The 24,386-nt window shown below is 37.1% G+C and overlaps 1 protein-coding gene across 1 annotated transcript; it reads left to right on the forward strand.

Moving 5' to 3' along the window:
• Positions 1 to 21,795: 21,795 nt before the first annotated feature.
• LOC120632642 lies at positions 21,796 to 23,978 on the forward strand. The gene has a single exon (XM_039902593.1). It carries the CDS (start codon positions 21,876 to 21,878, stop codon positions 23,709 to 23,711), a length of 1,836 nt encoding a protein of 611 aa, XP_039758527.1. The 5' UTR covers positions 21,796 to 21,875; the 3' UTR covers positions 23,712 to 23,978.
• The last annotated feature ends 408 nt before the right edge of the window (positions 23,979 to 24,386 follow it).

Consider the following 24,386-nt stretch of genomic DNA (forward strand, 5'->3'; position numbering starts at 1 on the left):
TTAGTGATAGTGATAAGTGCTTGGAGGGTTCAAAACGCCCCCTGGTCTAAGAAGAGCCCACAACAAACTTAGCCAGGTTTTTTGACGTGACAACGTCTTATAATTCGATGGAGCCGGCTGCACGCACGAAAAAACATGACGCATGCGGCGTTACCTCGCTCTGAGGCGTTCCATTCAAGGCCTGAAGTGCAAGCGAGAGCGCGGAACGAGCGACAAAGAGGCACAGTCGGCCTCCGCGTTTGACATCTGTCTCTCTCCTACTTGAGTGAGCGATGCGTCCGCGTGGACAGCTTCTATACAATAATACATTTACATGTTTTCGGCAAGGATGAAGTGCAGTGAAAAGTGAATGTGGTGTCAATTGTTTAAAGCAATTATATAAATTTTTTCGAAAAATGCAACCATTCTATCAGTATTTTCTTACGACGTTGTCACGTTCAACTATCGTCAGTAAGCAGACTTTACAGACAACCAATTTTTTTTGGTATCACCTTTTCACAGTCGAGTTAATGTTTTAGCTATGATATTAGAGCAATTCAACCCAATATTTTTTATCATACATGTCATCCTTAATATTATAACAGGATTTTTCTATGAGCTTACGGTTTATATAAACTTTGAACTTATTGAGAGACATCTGAAGGATTTCATCTGGTAATGAAATACACTACTTATACACCCTACAGTATCTCGTAATTTGGTTACTCGTTGTATAGCAGTGCTATGTAGTTATTTATTTATATATAACAATTATCATTATAGTTATTTAATTAAATATAACAGAAAATTACACATTGATTTCCATGAAAAATGCTATCCTTGTAAACCAGTCAATTTAGTTTTGTGCAGCGGTTTGTGTGTACAATATAATTGAAACCATTGTAGACTTATAATATTTTAAGTTGCTGCTGTAGTACCGAAGTGTAATCGCACGTAAGATATCCGTCTAATCGAATAAAAGACGTTCAGGAAACAGATATTTAAAGAAACCTACTGCGACCTCGTTTTAAATTAAATCATATCATTTTAATTCAATCAGCTACGATTAAGTAATGGAAGGGCAATGCAAAAATGGTATCGGTATGTATTTAAAGATGTTTTACGCTAATTTATATATAGTTTAAGCCGATGGTTTCGTCTCTATAAGCTTCTGACTAGTAACCCTTATTAGGAAAAAATACATTATATATATTTTTTTTCTCAATTTTATGTACTTTTGTGTTGTGTATAATATAGCAGTGTATTCTTTGTTTTTAAACGTTTCAGCCGCCATACATAGAAACAATCTAATTTTGTTTTTATTATTTAGTTCATGGGTATTGATGTGAACTGCCAGTGGAAGAAAAAATAACTGTTAATAATATTGCCTTTTTGGTTTTTTTTTTTGGAAACTCGTTTCGGAAACCTTTTACGTATTACATAGTAACATAGTACCTATATCAGTTTCTGTAGGTAGTAACATAATTTAAAACAGAATTCATAGGGAACGTTTTAGAGCTTATGCTGAAAGCAAATTAACAAAAAAAATCAACGTTGTTTTTCCAATTTTTTTTTTACACATGACTGTTTTAAAAAAGAAAATTGGTGAGCAATTAAAACAAACACGCTAAACTGTTCTGAATACAGAAATTAGCTGAAAAGGGTATAGAAAAAAACCAAATACAGCATATAAATTTCATTTTTCGTTCTAAAAGAACTCTTTCATCCGAATTGGCATTTTGAAATGATATTCATTGGTACCTTTACTAACTTGAACTGTTTTTAATGCACTTACAAAAAAAACAACGGTTTTACGTGAAACACCGATTTCTCCACTTTCTTTGACCGATTAGCGCTAGTGTATTGACTCCATAGTTGATGTGATGAGTCTTGAAATTAGCACATAGTTTCCAACTGATTATGGGACATGCTAAAATAGATTCACTTCACATACAATTGACAAGTCATGTAACCCAGAGTACAATTATGTAGGCTAATATGTTGAGTCTATAGATTTAGTCCTGTTTCAATGTTTGTACGTCTAGTTATGGAAGCTACTGTAAAAGTATTGCACTTTGAAGTTCTTGCCGACCGCGACAAGTACGAGTTCTGACTCGAGCACTGAGATCACCTACCTTTTTTTTAAGTTCGAATCCCAGCTCGCACCTCTAACTTTTTTATGTTAAGTGCATTTTAAGCAATTAAAATATCACTAGCTTCAATGGTGAAGGAAAATATCGTTAGGAAACCTACATACCTGAGAGTTCTCGAAAGTGTGTGGAGTCCACCAATCCGCACTGGGGCAGTGTGGTGGACTGGGCCGGTAATGGGTTGAGATGATGATGATGATGATGAAAATTTATACGCCCTGCGATGTTTCCCGCGATGAACCAGTCTGTACACGTAATTACAAAAAAATATTACTTGTATTCACCGCAGGTAACTCAGCGAAACATAGTTAGTTTTTAATGAAGGACACAAACATATAGTTGAACCACGTCGGGAGAGGACTTCGATTAACACTAGTTTTTACTGGCCGACTGGCGCAGTGGGCAGCGACCCTGCTTTCTGAGTCCAAGGCCGTGGGTTCGATTCCCACAACTGGAAAATGTTTGTGTGATGAGCATAAGTGTTTTTCAGTGTCTGGGTGTTTATATGTATTTTCTAAGTATTTATTTATATATAATTCCTAAAAATATTCATCAGTCATCTTAGTACCCATAACACAAGCTACGCTTACTTTGGGGCTAGGTGGCGATGTGTGTATTGTCTTAGTATATTTATTTATTTATTTTATTTTATTAAATTTAACATATAATCGAGCAGAGTTTCCCCCTACAATTACTTGATGCAAATTGAGAAGGTAATGCTTCTACTTTTATTCGGCTCAGGTACTGTTTACAATGTTGACAACAAAACAAACCAATAATAATATTTTACGATATTAGTCTCCGGTAAGTTATGTCACGAAATATAAAGTTATTATTCTATTTGGAAAAACATTAAATATTTAGATTAGTATTATTATGAATAATATAAAGCAAAATAGTACTATTAAAGCGATTCTATATGAATGAATCACAACATGTTTATGGCGTAGTGTAGGTATCAGCCAGGTAGGCAACCGCTAACAATATTTTATTTTGAGTTTTACTTTTTATTTTATTTATTAACTCACGGAAGTCAAAATTCAAAAAAAATTCAAAATTCAAAATTCATTTATTTCAAGTAGGCCTAATACAAGCACTTTTGAAACGTCAAGTCTGTCCGTGTGTAGTGACTCTACCACCGGTTCGGAAGGCAGATTCTACCGAGAAGAAGCCGGCAAGAAACTCAGCAGTTGCTCTTTTCCAACATCAAAAATTTACATTTTATATTTTAACATTCATTTTTCTATCTTGTGAGAGATGAAAGCGGAGCCGGATGCTTCCAAGCAACCTTGTCATTAAGAAACTCATCAATAGTATAATAACCTCGCTGTAATAAATGTGTTTTAACACATTCTTTAAACTTATGGATTGGTAGGTCCAAAATTACCTTAGGAATCATATTATAAAAACGTATACTCAATCCCACAAATGACTTCTGCACCTTTCGCAGACGATATGCAGATGTCACTAATTTATGACCATTTCTTGTAAGTCGACTGTTTATATCCACTTTTTGTTTATAAAGACTAATATGTTGTCTTACAAATACTATGTTGTTATAAATGTATTGTGAGGCTACCGTAAGTATACCAATATCTTTAAATTTTTCACGGAGGGATTCACGTGATTTAAGTTTATATATTGACCGTACAGCTCTTTTCTGCAATATGAATATAGTTTCAATATCAGCAGCTTTGCCCCATAATAAGATCCCGTAAGACATCACACTATGAAAGTACGCGAAGTAAACAAGTCTTGCTGTTTCTACGTCAGTAATCTGTCTAATTTTCCTGACGGCGTAGGCAGCCGAGCTTAGTTTACCTGCTAGTGTATCTATATGGGTACCCCACTGAAGCTTACAATCCAAGGTCATGCCCAGAAAAACTGTGGAATCTTCCATTTTTAGTGATTCTCCATTTATTATTATATTTTTATTAACTTTCTTTACATTTGGTAAAATAAATTCCACACACTTAGTTTTTTTTGCATTTAAAAGTAAATTATTGACAGTAAACCAGTGCGACACATGCGACATAGCACGGCTTACATCGTCAGAGTTGTCTCTACCTCTATCAGTTTTAAAAATTAGAGATGTATCATCAGCAAACAGTACAATGTCACAGGTTTCACTGACATGGTGTGGTAGATCATTTATATACACCAAAAATAGAAAGGGACCCAAGATTGAACCCTGTGGGACACCCATTGACGTAGCCGACCCCTGCGACTTAATGTCTTTTATGCAAACCCTTTGGGTTCTGTCACTGAGATAAGAGGCAACCAAATTTAGTGCAACGTTTTTGATACCATAATGGGCTAGTTTAAGAAGCAAGGTTTTATGATCGACACAATCGAATGCTTTGGATAGATCACAAAAAACACCAATGGCATTCTGCGAACGTTCCCAGGCATCGTACACATGTTTTAAAAGTTTAGCGCCTGCATCCGTGGTGCTACGACCTTTAGTAAAACCGTACTGCTCCGGATGTAGTAAGTTATTTACATTGAAGTGATTCAAAAGTTGATTTAATATAATTTTTTCAAAGACCTTACTAAGAGCTGGTAAGATTGAAATGGGTCTGTAATTGTTAATGTCGTTTTTATTGCCAGATTTAAATAGAGGTATAAGTTTACTATGTTTCATTAAATTTGGAAAAGTACCTCTATCAACACATTCATTATAAAGTATGGCTAAGTAAGGGGCAATAACGTCTATAATGTTATATATTACCATTACAGACATACCCCATAAATCACCGGTTTTTTTCTGTTTCAACAACTTAAAATTCTTTATTATATCATATGCAGATATATGTTTAAAATTAAATAAAACGTTGCACTCATTAACGTTGTTCCTCAATAAACTCTGAGCTGCAGTAGGTGAAGAATTAAGTGAATCAGTCAACAAAATAGGAACACTCTGAAAAAAGTTTTCAAAGGTACTTGCAACCTCACTGTCAGCGGTAACTTTATTATCATTAATAATTAATTCAAAGTTTACGTTGCGAGATTTAGCTTTCCCAGTTTCATTATTAACAATTTTCCAGGTTGTTTGTACTTTGTTATCCGATTTTATGATTTGATCCTTAAAGTATAGCGACTTAGCATGAAAGCAAACGTTCTTAAACGTTTTAGAGTACATTTTTACGTGTTGTAGGAAAGCTGGAGTATGGTTATATTGTTTTTCACTATAGAGCTCATACAAATTATCTCTACTTTTGTATATGCCAATAGTTGCCCAATCGCTAAACTTTATTTTTTTATTGAAATCTATATGTTTGAAATTGAATATTTTGTTAAATTCATTGTCTATGATATTAAAGAGCGTACCATAAATGCTGTCAGGATGACCGTTCTTAAAGACAAGGGCAGGAATTTTGGATGATATTTCACCTTTGAATCGCGTCAATTTGCTCTTAGTTATCGGCCTACACTTGACGATATGTTTATCTTTGTTTATATTATTCAAAACAGTAATTTGTTGGCCACAATGATCTGATCTTAAGTTGGTTATTATCGATTTACCTAAGATATCACAGTTGAGAAAAATATTATCTAAACACGATGCTGAGGTTGCTGTGATTCTAGTAGGTTCACTAAAAGCATAATTTAAATTAAAACATTTAAATAAGTTTAGCAACCTAGTCGTAGTTGCATTACTAAGTAAAATATCAACATTAAAATCCCCGCATACTATTGCTTTTTTTGTGGATACAGACAATCGCTTAAGCACATCTTCCATTACATCCTCAAAAAGGCTAAAATCACCTGAGGGGGGACGATATACACACACTATTATAAATCGCTCCAGCTCCACACAAGATAGTTCTACAGTGCGTTCAACAGAAAGACTAACTATGTCTTTTCGCTCCTTACAAGTTATATTATTGTGTACAAAAATTAAGGACCCACCATGAATCAAAGTCATCAGTATATACATCAGTTACAAGAAAAATCTTTTAGTAAGTTTAAGTAAGTTTTGTAAATGTCAAATGCTGCACCCGATACCTATAATTCACCGAGACACATTAGTACCACGCCGTGCTAAGAACGTGGCTTATTATAGTCAGATCTGATACTGATAGTCTCAGCCGATTGTCATTAAACATGAAAACAGTGACGGTGTTTCGGTTTCAGTATAATATTTGCGAGTCAGATCTTATATTAACTGTGGCACTTTAAACTTTTTAGAGACATCTTCATGATATCCACTGGTAGTTTATTGTAAAATTGTATACAATTTCCTACATTAATTATTTTTTTTATTTTACTTATTTTTTTTGTTGCTTTTTTATAAAGCTCAGTAAATTTATTTTTACTTCTACTGTTCAAATTATTCCAGTCGAATTCTCTCTTAACTTTAAAAAAAATATTAAGAGAGAATGTGACTGGAATAATTTGAACAGAAGAAAAAAATCATACACAAACCATTGCATGTACAATACTATAATATTTAGGTTTGCAAACTAGTATGAATATGACTGCACTTACTTTAATAATACGCGTATATGACTTTGTGAACCGATAGTTTGTTCACAACTTCACTAACGCGGTATGGTTACGAAAAGCATCGCTTAATGCAGTATCATTTTCATGTTTTGTTGTCCGCGTCCTTCATTCGCCTTTATTCCGCTTTTTCTGGAAATCCCGTGGTACCTAATCATTTGTTTTCCTTCAGTAAAAAGTAGTACTCTCCGTAATTTCAACTAATACTATTCCAAAAATAAAGTTCATTAGTTTCTTAGTTAGTGCGTTTAAGAAGGATAAACAAACAAACAAATACACTTTTCTTTCTATTCGCATATATAATATTAATAAGGCATTTTTAGAATAACGTCCCTAAACGTTAAGATATGTTATCTATACAACGTGTAACATAAATACTGTTGAAGGGTGCATAAATATATTTCATAAGGGTATAAAAATATTAAATCAATATAAGCATATTTATTTTTCCATACAAACTAATTCAAAATTCTAAGTGTTTACTCATGACAACCCTATTGAAGATAAAAGACCGACACGTGCATAGTACCTACCCCATCACAAGCAAACACTCACTCAACACAATCACACACAAACACCTCACAAACAACACAAATCGTAGAAAACCATGGAAGCGGATCCGAAAGATACACTACCCCAGGAGGGTACCGGACCCAGAGATGGGACCGGAGAATCCCTCTCTGCAACTCGAGCTCCTGTCGCGGACGGAACTCGGGCTGCAGGCTGCCCCTCGTATTCTGGGGGGGGCACAGACCCGCCCTGTGCTATGCACAACATCAAACGACCAAACGCTTTCCCATTACGGACAACGACCCCACACGACACAAGACAGACCCCCAGCCATGTCAACCGGACCCCGATACCCGCGCCCACCCGAACCACCCAACCGACCGCTTCCAAAGAGATCAATATGGCCTCTCTTGCTGCTGCGATACCTCATCCACCTGCTCCCGAGAGCGTTTGGACAGAGGTAGTCCGCAGACAAAAGCGAAAGAGGCCTAAGAAAAAGAAAACAGACAGACGGACTGACACACCCCAAACCCAAACCACGCAGACTGACGAGCAGACGATGGAACCCGGTAGGAACACGCACGCGGAAGTCCATCACCAGACTAGAGGCTTGTACGGACAAAGTGGGGAAGGGAGACAGCCACATCAAGGCCGTCAACCACCCGCGGCGACTGTCGTCTCTGGACAGGGCACGGACGCATCTGCGGGCGTGTCCCGACCGGAATCCAATCGTGACTTGCCCCAAAAACCAACATCGACCAACACTCCTGCTCAACGCCGGACACACCCTGTCGCCCACCGGTCGAATGCGTACTGGAGAGGGCGGAGCAGTGGTGAGACCGGTGACATGAGTGGGAACCCCGGAACGTCAACAAGCCAGTCCCTGAAAAGGGATAGGCTTGACGACACCATCTCGCCCCGGGGAGAATACAAAAGACCACGGACAGACAGACAAACGCGCACAAGGGACTCTTACGCGAGAGTGACCCAACCACACCTAAGTGTGGCCGTCACCCTAGTGCCCAGAAGCGACATGACCCAACCAGAGGCAAATAGCGTCCAGGGTCAAATCCAAAAAGAGATCCTCGCTATCTGCCTCAGAAAACCAGCGCCAGGAACGACACCATATGCCCCATCCTTTGTAGGGAAAGCTTTTCTCAACGAAGGAGTGCTGAAACTGTGGTGTTACGACGACAAAGCCCTCTCTTGGCTCCAAGAAATCGTACCTCGATTGAAGTCGCCAAGGGAGGGCACGGGGCTCACGCTCATAAGGCAGGCCGACATACCAGTGCGGATTAGGTCAGCACTATACGTGCCTGACTTCACGGAGGAGATAGCAATACTCCAACAAATGCTGTCCCTCCAAAACCCCTGGTACAAGGTCTCGTCGTGGACCCTGTACACATATAAAAGAACAAACAGCAACCCTCCGGGAGTGTTTCTAGTCCTAGGAATACCCACGGAGCAGGTCGAAGACATCCTGGCCAAGGGAAGGAGAGTCTCTTACTCCACCGGATCTATCTATATCCGGTTCTTCGACGGCGAAGGACTCAGCGACGTACCGCCTAAGAAGACCCCGGAGCCAGAAACGAAAAATGACACAGCGACAACAAACCTCAAAGCCACTGCGCCCGGACCCTCCGTTGAAAACGCCTCCGAGGATATCGACGCGATAGAAATGGAGACCGGGACAAACCACCCATCAAACATGACACCATGGGAGGGGGTGGCCGAGACTGAGACTGACGATGACGAGAACGCAAACGAGGCGAGGATACAAGAGTTGCTAAAAGGATGGGCCCCTGAGGCCGACCTTTAAACAACAACTCCAATCCATTATAATACACCACGTACGACAACATAAAGATAATACAAACCAACCTCCAGCACAAACAACTAGCAACGGCCACACTACGAGGACAGCTGGAGGTTGAGACCGATACCATCGCCCTAATCCAAGAGCCGTGGGTAAGGGCCCAAAACATATGCGGTTTCGGCAGCTGTAATGGTAAGTTGTACTACAACAGCCCGCAGGAACAACCTAGAACATGTATATACATACCTCGCTGTTTAACAGCGACACTACTAACACATTACTGTTACAGAGATCTAACGGCAGTAAGAATACAGAACGGAACAAAACAAGGGACAGTTGCAGCGGCCAGACCACTTGTCCTGGCTTCGCTGTACCTACCCATAGAAGGCGAAATACCTACAAAAGAGGTGATGGACCTTATAAAACAATGTGAAGAAGACGACACCGATCTGATTATCTCGGTCGACAGCAACGCACACCACATCCTATGGGGAAGTAAAACAAACAACAAAAGAGGTGAGCAACTAGTTTCATACTTGCTAACCACTAACCTAAACATTCTTAACAAAGGTTCAGAACCGACTTTTGTTTCAAGTAGATACCAGACGATTATTGATCTTACTCTAGCGTCAAACAACATATCAGACCAAATAAAAAACTGGCACGTGTGCGAAGAGCTCACACTCTCCGACCATAGGCGAATAAGTTTTGAACTGGATCTGATTAAACCGCAAGAAACTCCTGGAAGAAATCCCAGAAAAACAAACAGAGAGAAATACAAAACTCTTATAAAGGGAGACACAATGTACAACAACAAACCCAAAATAAAGGGAACGATGCAAATAGACCAAAATGTAGAACAAATAACAAAACACATAACAACATGCTACGAAAAAGCATGCCCACTAAGAATACAAAAAACAAAACATGCACCAAAACACAGTTGGTGGGGCCCCGACCTGGAGAGAAAAAGACAAAGGTTAAGGCACCTTTTCAACAGAGCAAAGAACACCAGGAAAGACGCAGATTGGGACAAGTTCAAAGAGGCTCAATCTCAATACAAAAACTTGTGCAACAGAAAACTGTCAAATCCTGGCAACATTTCTGCACGAGCATAGAAAACTACGACAATGCAAACCGCATAAGGAAAATCCTGTCAAGGGACAATATCCGCACCATCGGATCTTTAAAGAAACAAGACGGGAACTACACTAAAAACGACAAAGAAGTGAGTGAGACACTTATCGAAACCCACTTCCCAGGCTGTAAGATTGTCGACAAACCAGTGTGGGAAGAAAACAACACGACACCAACAAAAGCAGACTGGGAAATAGCAAACAACATTGTGACATATGAAAGGGTCCGTTGGGCTATCGAATCCTTTCACCCTTTCAAATCTGCAGGTACAGATCACATTTTCCCCGCCCTCCTACAATGGGGCAAAGAACAACTCATACCATGGCTAGCAGAAATCTTTAGAGCATGCTTAGCACATAGATACATACCGCTAACATGGAGGGAGGTAAAAGTAGTATTCTTACCCAAACCAGGTAAAAGCGACTACACACAACCCAAATCATTCAGACCTATTAGCCTAACATCTTTTCTACTAAAAACCCTAGAAAGACTCGGAGATAGATACCTCCGGGACGGAACCCTGAAGCACATACCTATAAACCAAAATCAACACGCTTACTGCACGGGTAAATCAACAGAAACAGCTCTGCACTCTGTTGTAAGCAAAATAGAACACGACCTGGAAAACAAACTCTCGACTCTCGGGGCTTTTATAGACATAGAAGGAGCTTTCGACAAAACAACATTCAAGAGCATAGACTTAGCTCTTGCGAGACATAAAGTACCGGACACACTAAGAGCTTGGATTAGAGCCCTACTAGAATTTAGGGTCATCCAACTGGACTTTAATGGAACAACCAAGGGTATTGTAGCTAAAGGGTGCCCACAAGGAGGGGTCCTTTCCCCCATCCTATGGAACCTGGTAGTTGACGACCTAATAACAAAAATGAACAAAAACGGTTTCCTCACCATAGGATATGCCGATGACATCACCATCCTCATAAGTGGAAAGCAAGAAAACACCCTGAATTCAATAATGCAAAACGCACTGAAACTGCTAGAACAGTGGTGCAGGGAAAATGAACTTACGGTTAACCCGAAAAAGACAGAACTCGTATTATTTACCAACAAAAGGAAACCACAATTTCCAAAAACACCAACACTGTTTAAAACAAGCCTAAAACTATCAACCGAGGTAAAGTACCTCGGAGTAACGATGGACTCCAAACTAAGCTGGAAGACACATATAGATACAAAAATCCAAAAATCAACGATCATCCTCAGCCAATGCAAACGCATGGCAGGAAAAACCTGGGGGCTTAAACCATACATCATGAAATGGTTGTACTTAGCAGTCGTCAGGAGCTCACTAAACTACGCCTCACTGATATGGTGGCCGAGAACACTCCTTGCGACAACCCAACTAGAACTACAAAAATTCCAACGTCAAGCGTGCCTAGCTATCACAGGCTGCATGAGCACAACACCAACCACTGCGCTGGAAGCTATATTATGCATACCACCACTACACCTACACATCAAAGAGGAAGCCACACTTGCAGCCCTTAGACTGAGGGCTTACGGGCTGTGGAAGGATACAAACATAGGACATACAAGGATACTATCAAAAGAAATTAATAAATGCCCACAACTAGACTGGATATGTGACAAGACGCGGAAACACTATGTGCTAGACAGGCACTATAAAGTAGCCGCTGAAGGAGGAAAAACAGACAAAGCTGACACCGTCGTAATAGAGGTCTACACCGACGGATCAAAGACAAACTCAGGCACTGGAGCGGGGATATACTGCCCGGAGCTTAACATAAACATTGCCCAGCCGCTTGGTAAGAACAACTCCGTCTTCCAAGCGGAGTGCGTGGGCATAACAACAGCAGTCATAGCCATGCTAAACAGAAAGGTAAAAGGCTTCAGCATCAACATAAACAGTGACAGTCAAGCTGTACTAAAAGCCTTAACCAAACACACAACAACATCAAAACTCATACTTGACTGTCACAGGAACCTACAAGCCCTATCAAAATCCAACAGAGTAACCCTAAAATGGATACGAGGTCACAACGGAAACAGAGGAAACGACGCAGCCGACGAATTAGCGCGTCAGGCAGCATCACTAAGGGTAGCTGGACCGGAACCCATCATACCCATACCCTTCACTGAATACAAAACATGGCTCCACAACCAGACGCAAGCATCACACTCGGTACTATGGTCTAAAACAAAAGAGTGCAAACACACGAAGGAGGCCGTACCAGTTCTCAACCCACGACTAACAACAAAATTACTGCAACTGAATCGACCTAAACTAAGGACAGTTGTAGGTATGATAACAGGGCACTGCCCACTAAACAAACACCTTTCCATTTTAGGTATAACTGACAGCCCTCTCTGCAGAGCATGCATGGAGGCGGAGGAAACACCGATACACGTAATACTCCAATGCAACGGAGTAGCAGAACAACGCGCAGCACACATTGGCTCCTCAGCAACACTCCATGAAGCACTCGGCGACCTGGGCGGCCTGCTAAGCTTTTGGAGCGAGCTCGGCTGGCTGGAGTGATCCAGCGGGGAGCCGCATCAGTGGCCATACGTACAACGGACGGTCCCAGACCAACCAAGTGCGGAAAAGGCCCAGGAACAGAAGAAGAAGAAGAAGAAGTGCATAGTACCTATGCTACGCGACGCGTACCTAGTAAAATGATAGCAGTGACTTTATTTCAGCATACTTTTCGATGTTAGGGCTGTATCTGATTTCTTTCAGTAAAAACTATGGCAGTGGTTTACTCAAAAACTATTACTGCAAAGGTTTTACAGATAAGTTTCAGAGACAGTTAATAATGTGTCTTTAAAGCCTGTTTAGTAACATTTCGGTTTTCATTTACACGTTCTGAAAAACAAACGTTTTAAAATAATACTGTTTTCATTGTTAGTTACGTCGTCGGTAAGATTACCGTACCCACACAAAGTATGTAAAAGGCTTAGCAATGTCCGCTGATGAATTGAGTCTATCGCACATTCCACAATTTACGGAATTACTCCCCGTTATCCCAATAGGCAGAGAATAAACTAAAGCATTTGTTACGTGCGGGGCGCCATATTTGTCTCTTGTTGGTGTTTGATTTGCCCCATACGTTAACGAACACGTCTCAAGTGATAGACGACGAGCTGAGAAATAATGGCTCATCGTCAGAACACCGTCACCATCGGTGAGTCGTCAGCACGGTTATCCCCTCAGAATTAACTGGGCTTAGGGCGTTGGGCTAACCACGTGCGGTTTAGTAGATAAGTTGACTGAAAATACCTTAATTCAAGTTTTGTATTTCATTTTGACATTCTTTTAGCGTTTAAACGGTATTTCCGAACAAATTAACTTTTGAAAACACAAATTAAACAAACATTCAATCTAAAATTTTATCAAAAATATTGCTTATGAAATAAAATTTCTAACATTTCGATGTATGGAGTTTCTGAATGTGTCGGGAACAAATCGTGAACCAATTAATCTCTAATCTGTGAGCCATAATGTGGTCATAATTACAAATGCCAATTCGCAGCATTCTTAACCCAGATTACTTTTCACAAACATACTGAATTTTTCTATCAAATGAAACAGTGAAGAAAAAAAAATTATAACACCCAGTAAGCGGATTACGGTCCTTTAGTAACATCATTTATCATTTGTGGATAACGATGATCTGACCAGTGCCTGACAAGATTATTGTTGAAAATGTTGAATGAAGCTTTGCCCAAAATCTGCTATTACAGTGGACAATCAATGACAAAAGGTACTAATCAAAAGATATAAATTTAAAAAAACGTATTTTATTATTAAACAATTTGGCAGCAAAACAATTTTCTGCCTGTACCCGCACTATGTACTTATTTTTAGCAATTTCACAATGAATTGTTTAATAATAAAAATAATTTATTTATTTGCATTGTACATATATAGCATAATATGATAGTTACAAAATAAAATTGATCCCATACACACATACACATAGACGTGTGCAAATTTTTAAGAAAAACTCGGTGCCTAGGACACGTTTCAAAGCAACTTATCTCCAAGCACAAAAATTTCTGATTGAAAACAAGCTGCAAACAAACTTCTTCGACTATTCGTTGCACAATTTTTGAAGAGAAGAAGCTTGGGTCCTTTTTCAAGATATAAGTATAATATAAATACATTGGCATAACACACAATAATCGACTTAGGCTACCAGATATCAAGTAAAGTAGGCCTACTTATATGATTCTATTATGCTTCAAGGCCCAAAAATACACACAGAAAAACGTCTATACAAGCCAAAAGTTAGTAACGTACGCCACATTCAATCGACAGTTTCAGATGGCAGAGCTTTATTGGTGGCTCGCCGTCCCAACTAATATCGTGTTTGGGTTCCAGGAGCCGGCGGCGGGAAAACGGCAAACATTTTCCCGGGCGAGGCCCCACCGCGTGGTGACATTCGTCTTACTTTTATCGATCCCCTTGTTTTGTCGAGCCGGAATCGGGAATCGGCAATCGGAATTGTTTTTCCGTCCGTTTGAGCATGAATTGCCAAGATATCGCAGGCTTTTTATTTCCTTCCCGACTTATTATTACGGATGTTTTATTTCAACGCCCCCTATTTACATTTTGTACCTACTTCTGCTTTTCTGCTCCTCGAAATCAGTGGCGTGCACTTCATACATGCACAAAAGCACTGCATACCCAAATTAGTTTATATAACCCAAACCGGAAGGGATTTTTTTCCATGTTGTGCTATGTACCTGCTTAATGCATATCCTGGTGAAAAACCCTGTGCACGCCACTGCTCGGAACCCCTCAATCCACCGCATCGCCCACCCGCTGTGTTACTTCATTTACTCGGCTCTTTAGGGTCATAATGTAATAACCTATAAACTTCCTCAAGCATTAAAAAAATAAATATACGATTGTTAGTTCTACAGACTGCCGCATATAAAAATAAAACTCTGTTTGCATTTTACCCCAGTATTCCTTACGTATTTTTAAATAATTTTATTATTTCTGTCTGGGGTGGCAGTCATAAATCAACGCTACTACAGTTGGAGAGAGCACAAAGGGCTATCCTAAAAGTGATGACTAATAGACCTTTTCGGTATTCCACTACAGAATTATACAGAGATTGTAAAGTTCTATCAGTTCGCCAACTTTTTATTCTTCAAACTATTATTCGTAAACATAATTCTACTACTTACGTAAAAAGCCACATAAAAGAAGAGGGGACATAATCTTTCAAACAGAAAGGCACAAAAGTAAACTAGCTGGGAGGCAGTACTACATCATTAGCTCTAGAATTTACAATAAAATCAATAGAGATATAAATATATACCCTCTAAATAAAATTAACTGTAAAAAATGTGTAAAAGAGTGGCTACTGACAATATCATATGCTGAAACTGAAATTCTTCTGGAAGTCTTAGGATCGAATTAATATGTAAAACTCTAACTCACAAATACACACACACACACACACACACACACACACTCACACACACACACACACGCACATACAAACACACACAAATATAAATACATACATACAAACACACACATACACCTTCAAAACAAATTTATATATGTATATATAACTTAATATAATAACTATCTTGTATAAGCAAACATATACGCGAGCACAATTACCTACGCGACGCAAACTCACATACGCACAATCATACACTCAATCATCGAAACAACAATTTAAGGAGAGCACTGTCGCCTGTAATACAGGTTTTTACCTAAATCAGGGACAGTAGATTTTAAATGGCACCATTACATACATTTATTATACACACCAATATAATTTGTGAGGCACGCATTTGTTTGTATAAATATTATAATAACTACTTTACATTTTAAAAACTGTATGTACCTACATTCTTGTGAATAAATAAATTATTATTATTATTATATAATTAATTGCTCAATCGCTACATGAAAGAAGTATTCTAAACAGTTACCCATCTAAATGTTGACAAGATTTTTAAGGAAAGAGCGGTAAAAGTCAATCTTCCAGTTGCGAGAAAAGTTTTTGCTAGACGCATTACACACTATGTTGGCGCTAAAATCTACAACTATGTTGCCATGTCTTGTAACCTTAAACACAATAAATTAAACAGACAAATCATACCATCACAAACTGATTAAAAACACTAACTTACATACCTAATCCTTTTGCAACTAAAGTTATTTTTGAAAACTTCTTTAGAATCGTTGTGATTTCAAACTCGATGAAACGAAAAAATAAGTCACACATTGGACCGTCTCGTATGTGTTTAATGCATGTGTTTGCGCCCGCGTATTAGAAAGTTTTAGCATAAGTGTGTTGATTGTTAATGAATTTTTATTTGTGACAATATTTTCATCTCCTTGATAAATTAATTTTAAAATTATGCCAAAAGCTAAAGCTGAAAAAAATGAATGAAGCAACTTAATTTTTTCAACAAGTTTTTTAATCAGGGTCTTTTCAGAAGTTTCACTTCTACCGTGTGTGACTAACACACACACACTTTTTTTTTTTAAACCAATTAACGACCAATCGATGACATTTATAATACTATTAGGAATCTGGAAATAGAGATAGTGGGGTGTAACCTTTGGCAGTATATTGTACTGTAACTTTAATAAATAGCAGAAATGCCCGATCTTCAGATGAGGCAAAACTTTTCATCTTTAGTCCTATTTGTCGGTGAAGAAAATTAATAGAGGTATCAAAGGCGGTCGGAGCCTTCCAACTATAAACTTCCGAGACCATTGTAGGTATCCGTCTCTGATAATTTAATTAAACAGAAATTGAACCACAATCTTCTGGATCATTTTACGTATTTCTATCAACCGACATTTTTAGGATATCATAGTATAGAATATTATTGTTCACTGTTTACACATAGTAGACAAGGTTTAGAAAAGCATTTAAAATACAATTATACTTAGTATTAAATAAGTATAAAAAATCTTAATATACTTAATCAATGTAGAATCAATGTGAAATACATAATATGATTAAAACAAAGGTGAAACAGTCAAACAAAAAAATCGTTGTAAAACAAATACTAAATTCAAACTAAACAGATTCTTAGGTATTTATATTTTAAATCGTATGAAATTTTGAAGGTTCCTTTAACCTACATGCGTTGATCACTTCACAGAGTTTATCACATTCTTGGCAGTCTTAATCTTTGATTTATTTTTATAAGTTAGAATGTAGCTATTTTTTTTTTAGTTTCGCTTGACGACAATCATAATGAAGAATCAAGTACCACTCCACTTTAGTAGTGTTTCATGAACAGTCGCTTCATTCTATTTAGCAGTTCACGATAATTATTTTACCTCTCATGTTCAAAACTAACAATATAATGGGGAAACTGGGAAAAGTTTGTGATCTAGCAACATTACGCTGGTGTGAATTGAGATGTGCGCGGGGCGTTTTCACTATTTTGGACACAATATACTGCAATAATGGCTGATTGAGGGTTCTGTATGTTCTTTATTCGATGCTGCTAGACAACGAGGTAAGTTTTACTACGATGTGATTAAACAAACAAAAAATTTAAATAGCAAGAATTGTACAATAACATTTGCTATATTTTTACTGAAGGCGCATTCTCAAAAAAGTGAAGACACTTTTATTATCAAAACTTGCTTTAGAAATATTTCATTGTAATGTAAACAAGAACGAAATTTACTTTGAAACACTTAACAATAACATTTTCCTTCTCAATTGTTATAATTTTAATAATTTAGTTTCTGAATCAGTTTCAGATGTTCTTAGAATGATAGACCGACTCAGATAGTTTCGTCGTTCAAAGTAAAAGTTGTTTTTATTAAAATATTAACCGAAGTACAATCTTACCAGTTAACCTTTTGATATACTGGTTTAGTTATTTACCGTCTTAATAGTAGGTATGTCATATTGTTTGTAATAATAACAATCATCATCGACCATTCTCTTCCACCTTTACGCACGGACTTGGCAAACGTATTGCAATTCACTTACGTCAGAAATAAAAAAAAACTAAACCTTACAATCACTCAAATAAAGCTCAAATTCATGTAAAACTAAATAAAATCCAATCTTATCGACACATCTACTCCGTTACCGGCTAGTATAATGCATAATATTTAGACCTATTCCACTCAATTAGCTTCGTAAATACTGAACATAATGGGTTCAATGTAAGACCATATTTTACACTCAAAACTGGACTATATTTTTTTCTAGGTACGATTCAAAATTGATTCAATATTGGAACGTATCAAGCAATAGATGCTGTAACCGGAATAAAAAAATGTTTTATTAGTCTCCCAACATAACTTAAAATAAATATATAAATAAATAGTTCTTGTAGCCCCAAAAATTCCAAGAAATATTACTATGTTTCGATAATGTTAAATATTTGCAGATAAGTAAGATATCTTTTTACAACAATAATACTGTTATATTACAATTTTCTCTAATCGTATTATTAAAATAAATAAATAATGAGAAATCTTAATCTTGTTAGTATGTACATAAAATCTAGAATTTTTTACTTAGTTACCTTATTTACATGATATATACTTCGATGTACTATTACCAGGTAGCTGCCGTTGTTCAATTCTAGAGGTACAGCTGGTCCGCAATTTTTATCAATTTTAAAATTATGGTCGTAAAATTTTAACCGTTTTTTTTTATTTTCTTCATCAATAGTTTCACACAAACTGTACTGGAATAGATCCTGTTCTCTTCATATTTTTCTCGACCGATAGATACAGTAAGTCCAATCTCAACGGACCTCCTGTTAACCGAATTCTTTAAAGTGGTGACCTTGTTGTTCCGTCAACAGCCCTAACCTACACGCTAAAAACGAAGGATCAAGTATTTGGGGTAGTCATTGAAAAATGTGTAGCAATTTTCTTTAGGTTTTTCCATTTTTCTATAAAGAAATTTTCAGTTGTCATTATAAACCCTTTACTGGCGGACACATAGATCTCATCTAAGAATTAAAAGATTTGAGCCATAGTCAACCATGCTGACCAACAGAGGCGTGCATAGAGGGTATGCAGATGAATGAATGAATGAATACACTTTTATTGTACACCAAAGAAAAAAAATAGTTGCAGAGATATAAATACATATCAAGAGAGTACAATTTGGTGGCCTTATCGCTACATAGCGATTTCTTCCAGGCAACCAATGGCGTAAAAGGAAAAAACATAGAAAAGATGATATAAAATAAAGAAATTCTCCAGTACGAGGTTTAAAAAACTTAAGGATAGACATAGTAAGAGTTATAAAAAGCCTACCCTTAAGTTTATTATAACTCTAACTGGAGATTTTCTTCATTTTATATCATCTGCATACCCTGTGCATACCCTCTATGCACGCCACTGCTGACCAAGTGCAGATACCGCTCTGGAGAACTCTTTGGCATGCTGGTTTCCTCAAGACCTTAATTTTTAAAAAATCGAACAGTGCGTGTTGCCAGTTATGACTTACGGAACTGAGACATGGTCGCTAACTATGGGCCTCATAAGAAGGCTCAAAGTCACTCAGCGGGCGATGGAGAGAGCTATGCTATGCTAGGAGTATCTCTACGTGATAAAATCAGAAATGAGGAGATCCGTAGAAGAACTAGAGTTACCGACATAGCACATAGCTCGGAGAACCAATGCACGTTGGGGTCCTAAGGTGCTGGAATGGCGACCCCGCTAAGCCGGTTACCGGTAAGCGCAGCGTAGGTTGGCCCCCAACGAGGTGGACAGATGACATCAGGCGAGTCGCTGGGAGCCGTTGGAGGCAAGCGTCCCAGGACCGTGTATTGTGGAACTGTCTTCAAAAGACCTACTCGTATGTCCAGCTTGGACATCGATTGGTTGACAATATGATGAACCTTGCTTGTGTGTGCCGGGGACTCGTTGCTCGGTACCTCCGTAAGGAAAGCCGAAGTCTTACCCACTAGGCTATCACCACTTCGATATCTCCCATATTCTTCCATTCTCAGTTGGTACAGTTTCGGAAATAGGAGATTAGCGGTGTACATTCACATGCCTCGGAGAGCAAGCAGAACTGTCCCGGTCATCACTGTGAGTATGATAATAACTGAAAAACTCTCACCTACATCTTAACAACGTGGAGAGTCTAAATATGAAAGAAGCCCCGTGCCAATCAGTGGGTCATTAATATGCTGAGAATATTGAACTTTTGTGTTATCTTTCATTATAAAGGTCAATAAAAAAATCTATATTAAATCTCTCTACATTTAGAAATAAACAAAATCTTCATTCATTATTCATAAAGTTTGCTTTAGTCTGTTTTACGACGGTAAATAAGTCTCACAGTTTACGGATGACCGTAAAAGAAGCGACGCGTTTAAGTCGGCAAGAGGATTTGTATGACACTTTTGGTTTTATTTGCTATGAATTTATCAAAGAGCAACGTATCGATATTGGTCTAGGTGTTTGCAAAGCCTATGAATCCGATTTTTAACTTTCTATTTAAAGACAAGATAAAAATTGCACGCTACGTTCCACATATAACATTTATAAAAAGTGCAAAAAAATACTTATAGCAAGCGATTTACTTCAAACTAGAATTTATTTTTCTAATCTGATACATTACTGTCTAACTAAGTCAAGCAATAAAAAATAGCAATTTGTAGAAAGAAATTATATTTTTTAATAACTATTAAACAAATTGCGTCAAAGCACCAGCCGAAACTCCTAAACATCAATTTGTAGCAAACAAAATTCGAAATGTACAAGAAAATCGTTCTTGTTTGCTATAAAATAAAAGCTGTTTTTGAAAATCAAGAGAGGAGCTGTAAAGATTTTAACGCGATTATTTTTACGGTAGATGAATGTGGGCTTAAAAGTAATTTTATCTTTATGGCGGACTTCACGACGCTGGCCGCAAACCCTTTGTTGTGGAAACGTCATGTTCTTGATCGAAAAATTTATGTTGGCGATCACTTAAATGCATCGTCAATCCCCTGATAAAAGTGCTAGAGATCCTATCGCTGATCCCTGCATTTGAATATTGTTGTTTTTTTTTTATTTATTCGGTGAGAAGTTGGGCCATGATGGGAGATCAAAGTGGCAATAAACACTAACTTTAAAAAATAATGGTGGTTTTATGATCTTTCCAGCGATTACTGTATAGCGTATAGAAAGAAACTCACCATTGTGCACGGGCTGCCTACTCTTAGAAAAGTTACAATTATCGCAAAATAAGTGCTAGCTCTAGGTAGCCTATTATAACGTAAGTTGTTTAAGTAAATCTATTTAAAATGTGTGAAACTTTTTCAAAATCAGATTATAGGTTACAAAGCCTTGACCATCGTCCAGGGTAAGCTCCTTATAGTAACTGAATGTACAAGGAAAATTCCCTATCCATTATGTGTGCGCTTTCGAGATTTTCTTTTATATTCCGAGCCCCGAGCGTTTAGAAATCTGAAAATTTCTAAGCTGGGTATGAAATCGCTTTTGATAATATAATCTCAGCATTGTTAAATATTTAAGTATATTTACTTATTTTTTTAAGTCCAAAATCATATGGCGACTATACTTTCGCAGTTTTAGATCATCAACCTTTTTTTTATTAATAAGCAGTTTGGCTTTTATTGAATTCTTTTTGGTTGATTCAAATTCACGTATTCTTTAAAAATGTGTAATGCTGCTGACATTTTACTGACAATTTTTTTTTTATTTATTTCTTCTTATAAGTGTTTTTTCATTGTGAAATTAATAAAGCAAATAAGGACTCCATACATAGATGAGGTAATTGTTTCAGTATTTAGCAAGTAAAATTTAATAAATGGCTGAACATGAAGAACAATCTCTCGACTCAGAATACAAACGCTACTTAGAAATAATGCGGCCTTATTTAGGACAACTGTTGGATCAGGATGTAATAGAAATTTGCAATGCATGGATTCAGAGACTCTCTGTTTGTAAACAAAATGAAAAAGTACAACGCAATAAATATATATTTGCCATGTGCTATCAACTAGCGAAAGGCATACTCGAAGAACCTTTTTTGGAAAATCCCACATCTGAGGAGTTGATCCCTTTACAGGAAGGAACAATCACTGATAATTCTGCAAATGAATCTTCGGAAGTGGAATATCTTGTTCTTGATTTAGAAAGCACTAAAACAAAAGTTATTTTTAATAAAGATAACACTCCATCAACGGAAATAACTCGAAGTAGTGAGTGTTCTGAAACTGAACGGAGTAATGGTTTTCACACTGAAAACAGAAACTCTATTGACTCAAGTAATAGACAACCAGAAGTACAGGTGAATAAAACTGTAGTATGTTATAATTGTCCAAATATTATGCCAGCATTTACAAACAAAGAATTTTATAACGATAGCCACTACGAAGACAAAAAGTATGGCCATAGAGCAACCAATCTTATCATGAAACTAAGGGAAATAAAAATGCAAAATTTAATGTTGCATAACGAGTTAAGGGCTCTAAAACAAGACTCTAGATTAATACATAAATACGCTGACAAGCCGCATGATAGTATTACAAAAGTCAGCAATGCCACCAGTGCTCACATTTGCAGTCAAGATAGTAACATGATGTTGAATTGCTTAAAATCTAAATTGCAAGAAGTTCAAGATTCAAGAAAATCTTTAATAGAAATTATAAGTAATTTACAAGACAAACTCGTCAATTTTAGCGAAATAAAAAGACATGAAATAGAAGATTTGGTGGCTCAACATCGCTTAGAAATAAAACAAGTAGAAACTTGTATTCGTGAAGAACTAAAGGCTAATCATGACAAACACATAGAAGAACTAAAGCGCCAACAAGAACTATTTATTAAAAATATTGAGAGTAAGCACCTAATAGAAAAAGAAAACATAACGGCTACTACAGAGGCTACAATAACTGAAAAAGATAAAATAATCCAGTCAATGGAAACCGATATTGGTAATTTGAGAAGCTATATTGAAGATCTCAAAAATAATCAATACTTTATGTTTAGTAATTTTTTAGATAACCCCAATAATGATTTTAATTCAAAATGTAAGATTCAAAGAGCTGAAGAACTCGAAAAGCGCTTGAATAAAATGGAAAAATCTAAAATAAAATTTACAAAAGCTTATGAGGCAAAACTAGCTAATCTACAAAAAGAAAAGCATTTGGCGGATTGTTCGCTACAACTGCAATTAATGAAACAAAGGACTCAGATTATAAATGACACAGCTGATGAACATCAAACAGAGTTGGTGACTAATTTAGATAAATTAGAAAGTAAATACAAAGACATTGTAGCAAATGTACAAGCGACGGCTGTTCAGCGCAGAGTTCAAGACCAAATGGCGTTAGAATCAATAATACAAACAGTGTGTGGAATTCGCAATGTAGGTTTGCACGGGAATATTGCACAAGCTACATACACGAGCCAATTAACAAACAGAGCTATGCGTAATCAAACAACGGACGTCAATCAAAGTAACAATGAATTACCGACCAATATCAGAGATAATAAGGCTGGATGTATCATAGTAGGCAAAAAACCTTTTGAAGGAGACAATTTAAAAAATGGTAGCTATTTAGAAGGAAAAGAATTTAGTGAACTTTTCGAGAGAGTATGTGTTCCACAGAGGGATACAGGTGAAAGTTCTCCTAAATAGTAACTATATTTTATGGTTGTTTTATCAAGTTTTGCATAATAAAATGTTTCGGGCACGGTTCTATTCTTAGTTTCTGTTTAACAGCATCAGTCATAAAATGGGTATAGAAAAAATACCAGCATTTTTCCTTTAGCCACTTTGCTTCCCTCGTAAATCAAAGACAATTTCATAAGGAGTCGCTGTCTTTTTTGTCGTAACAATGAGATATTACAGATCCAATATATATGATCGGCCAAGCTTGAAGCATCACAACTTTTGTTAGTCTTGGATTACGGGCGTATAAATACGACTCACGATAACAAATAATGTGTCTGCACCATATCGTTAGTAAATTATTTAGTGGCGCCATTTATGGATAATGTCTTTTGTTGGTGACTCGAGAAAAATTGACATTTTTTGTTGGAACAGAATAGTTCTGTTATTTATTTGATAGGTTAAGTACTCTTGCGTTAAGCTTTTATAAATTACGAAACCCTATTATTCTTTCTCTACTCATACATTTTTGACATTATTTATACGTGCACATTTTGATATTAGTAACGGGAGTTTGATTTGAAAAATAAACATATATTTTTTGGAGAAAATGAGGCCACTCGTACTTTCTTACTCTTGGAAAGTTTTAATAATCCTTCAACTGCCGATCCTTAATTGCCGGATCCTATTAAAAGCTCCATT

Source organism: Pararge aegeria, chromosome 2 (genome assembly GCF_905163445.1).
Source record: "Pararge aegeria chromosome 2, ilParAegt1.1, whole genome shotgun sequence".
In the NCBI taxonomy this organism is placed as follows: Eukaryota; Metazoa; Arthropoda; class Insecta; order Lepidoptera; family Nymphalidae; genus Pararge; species Pararge aegeria.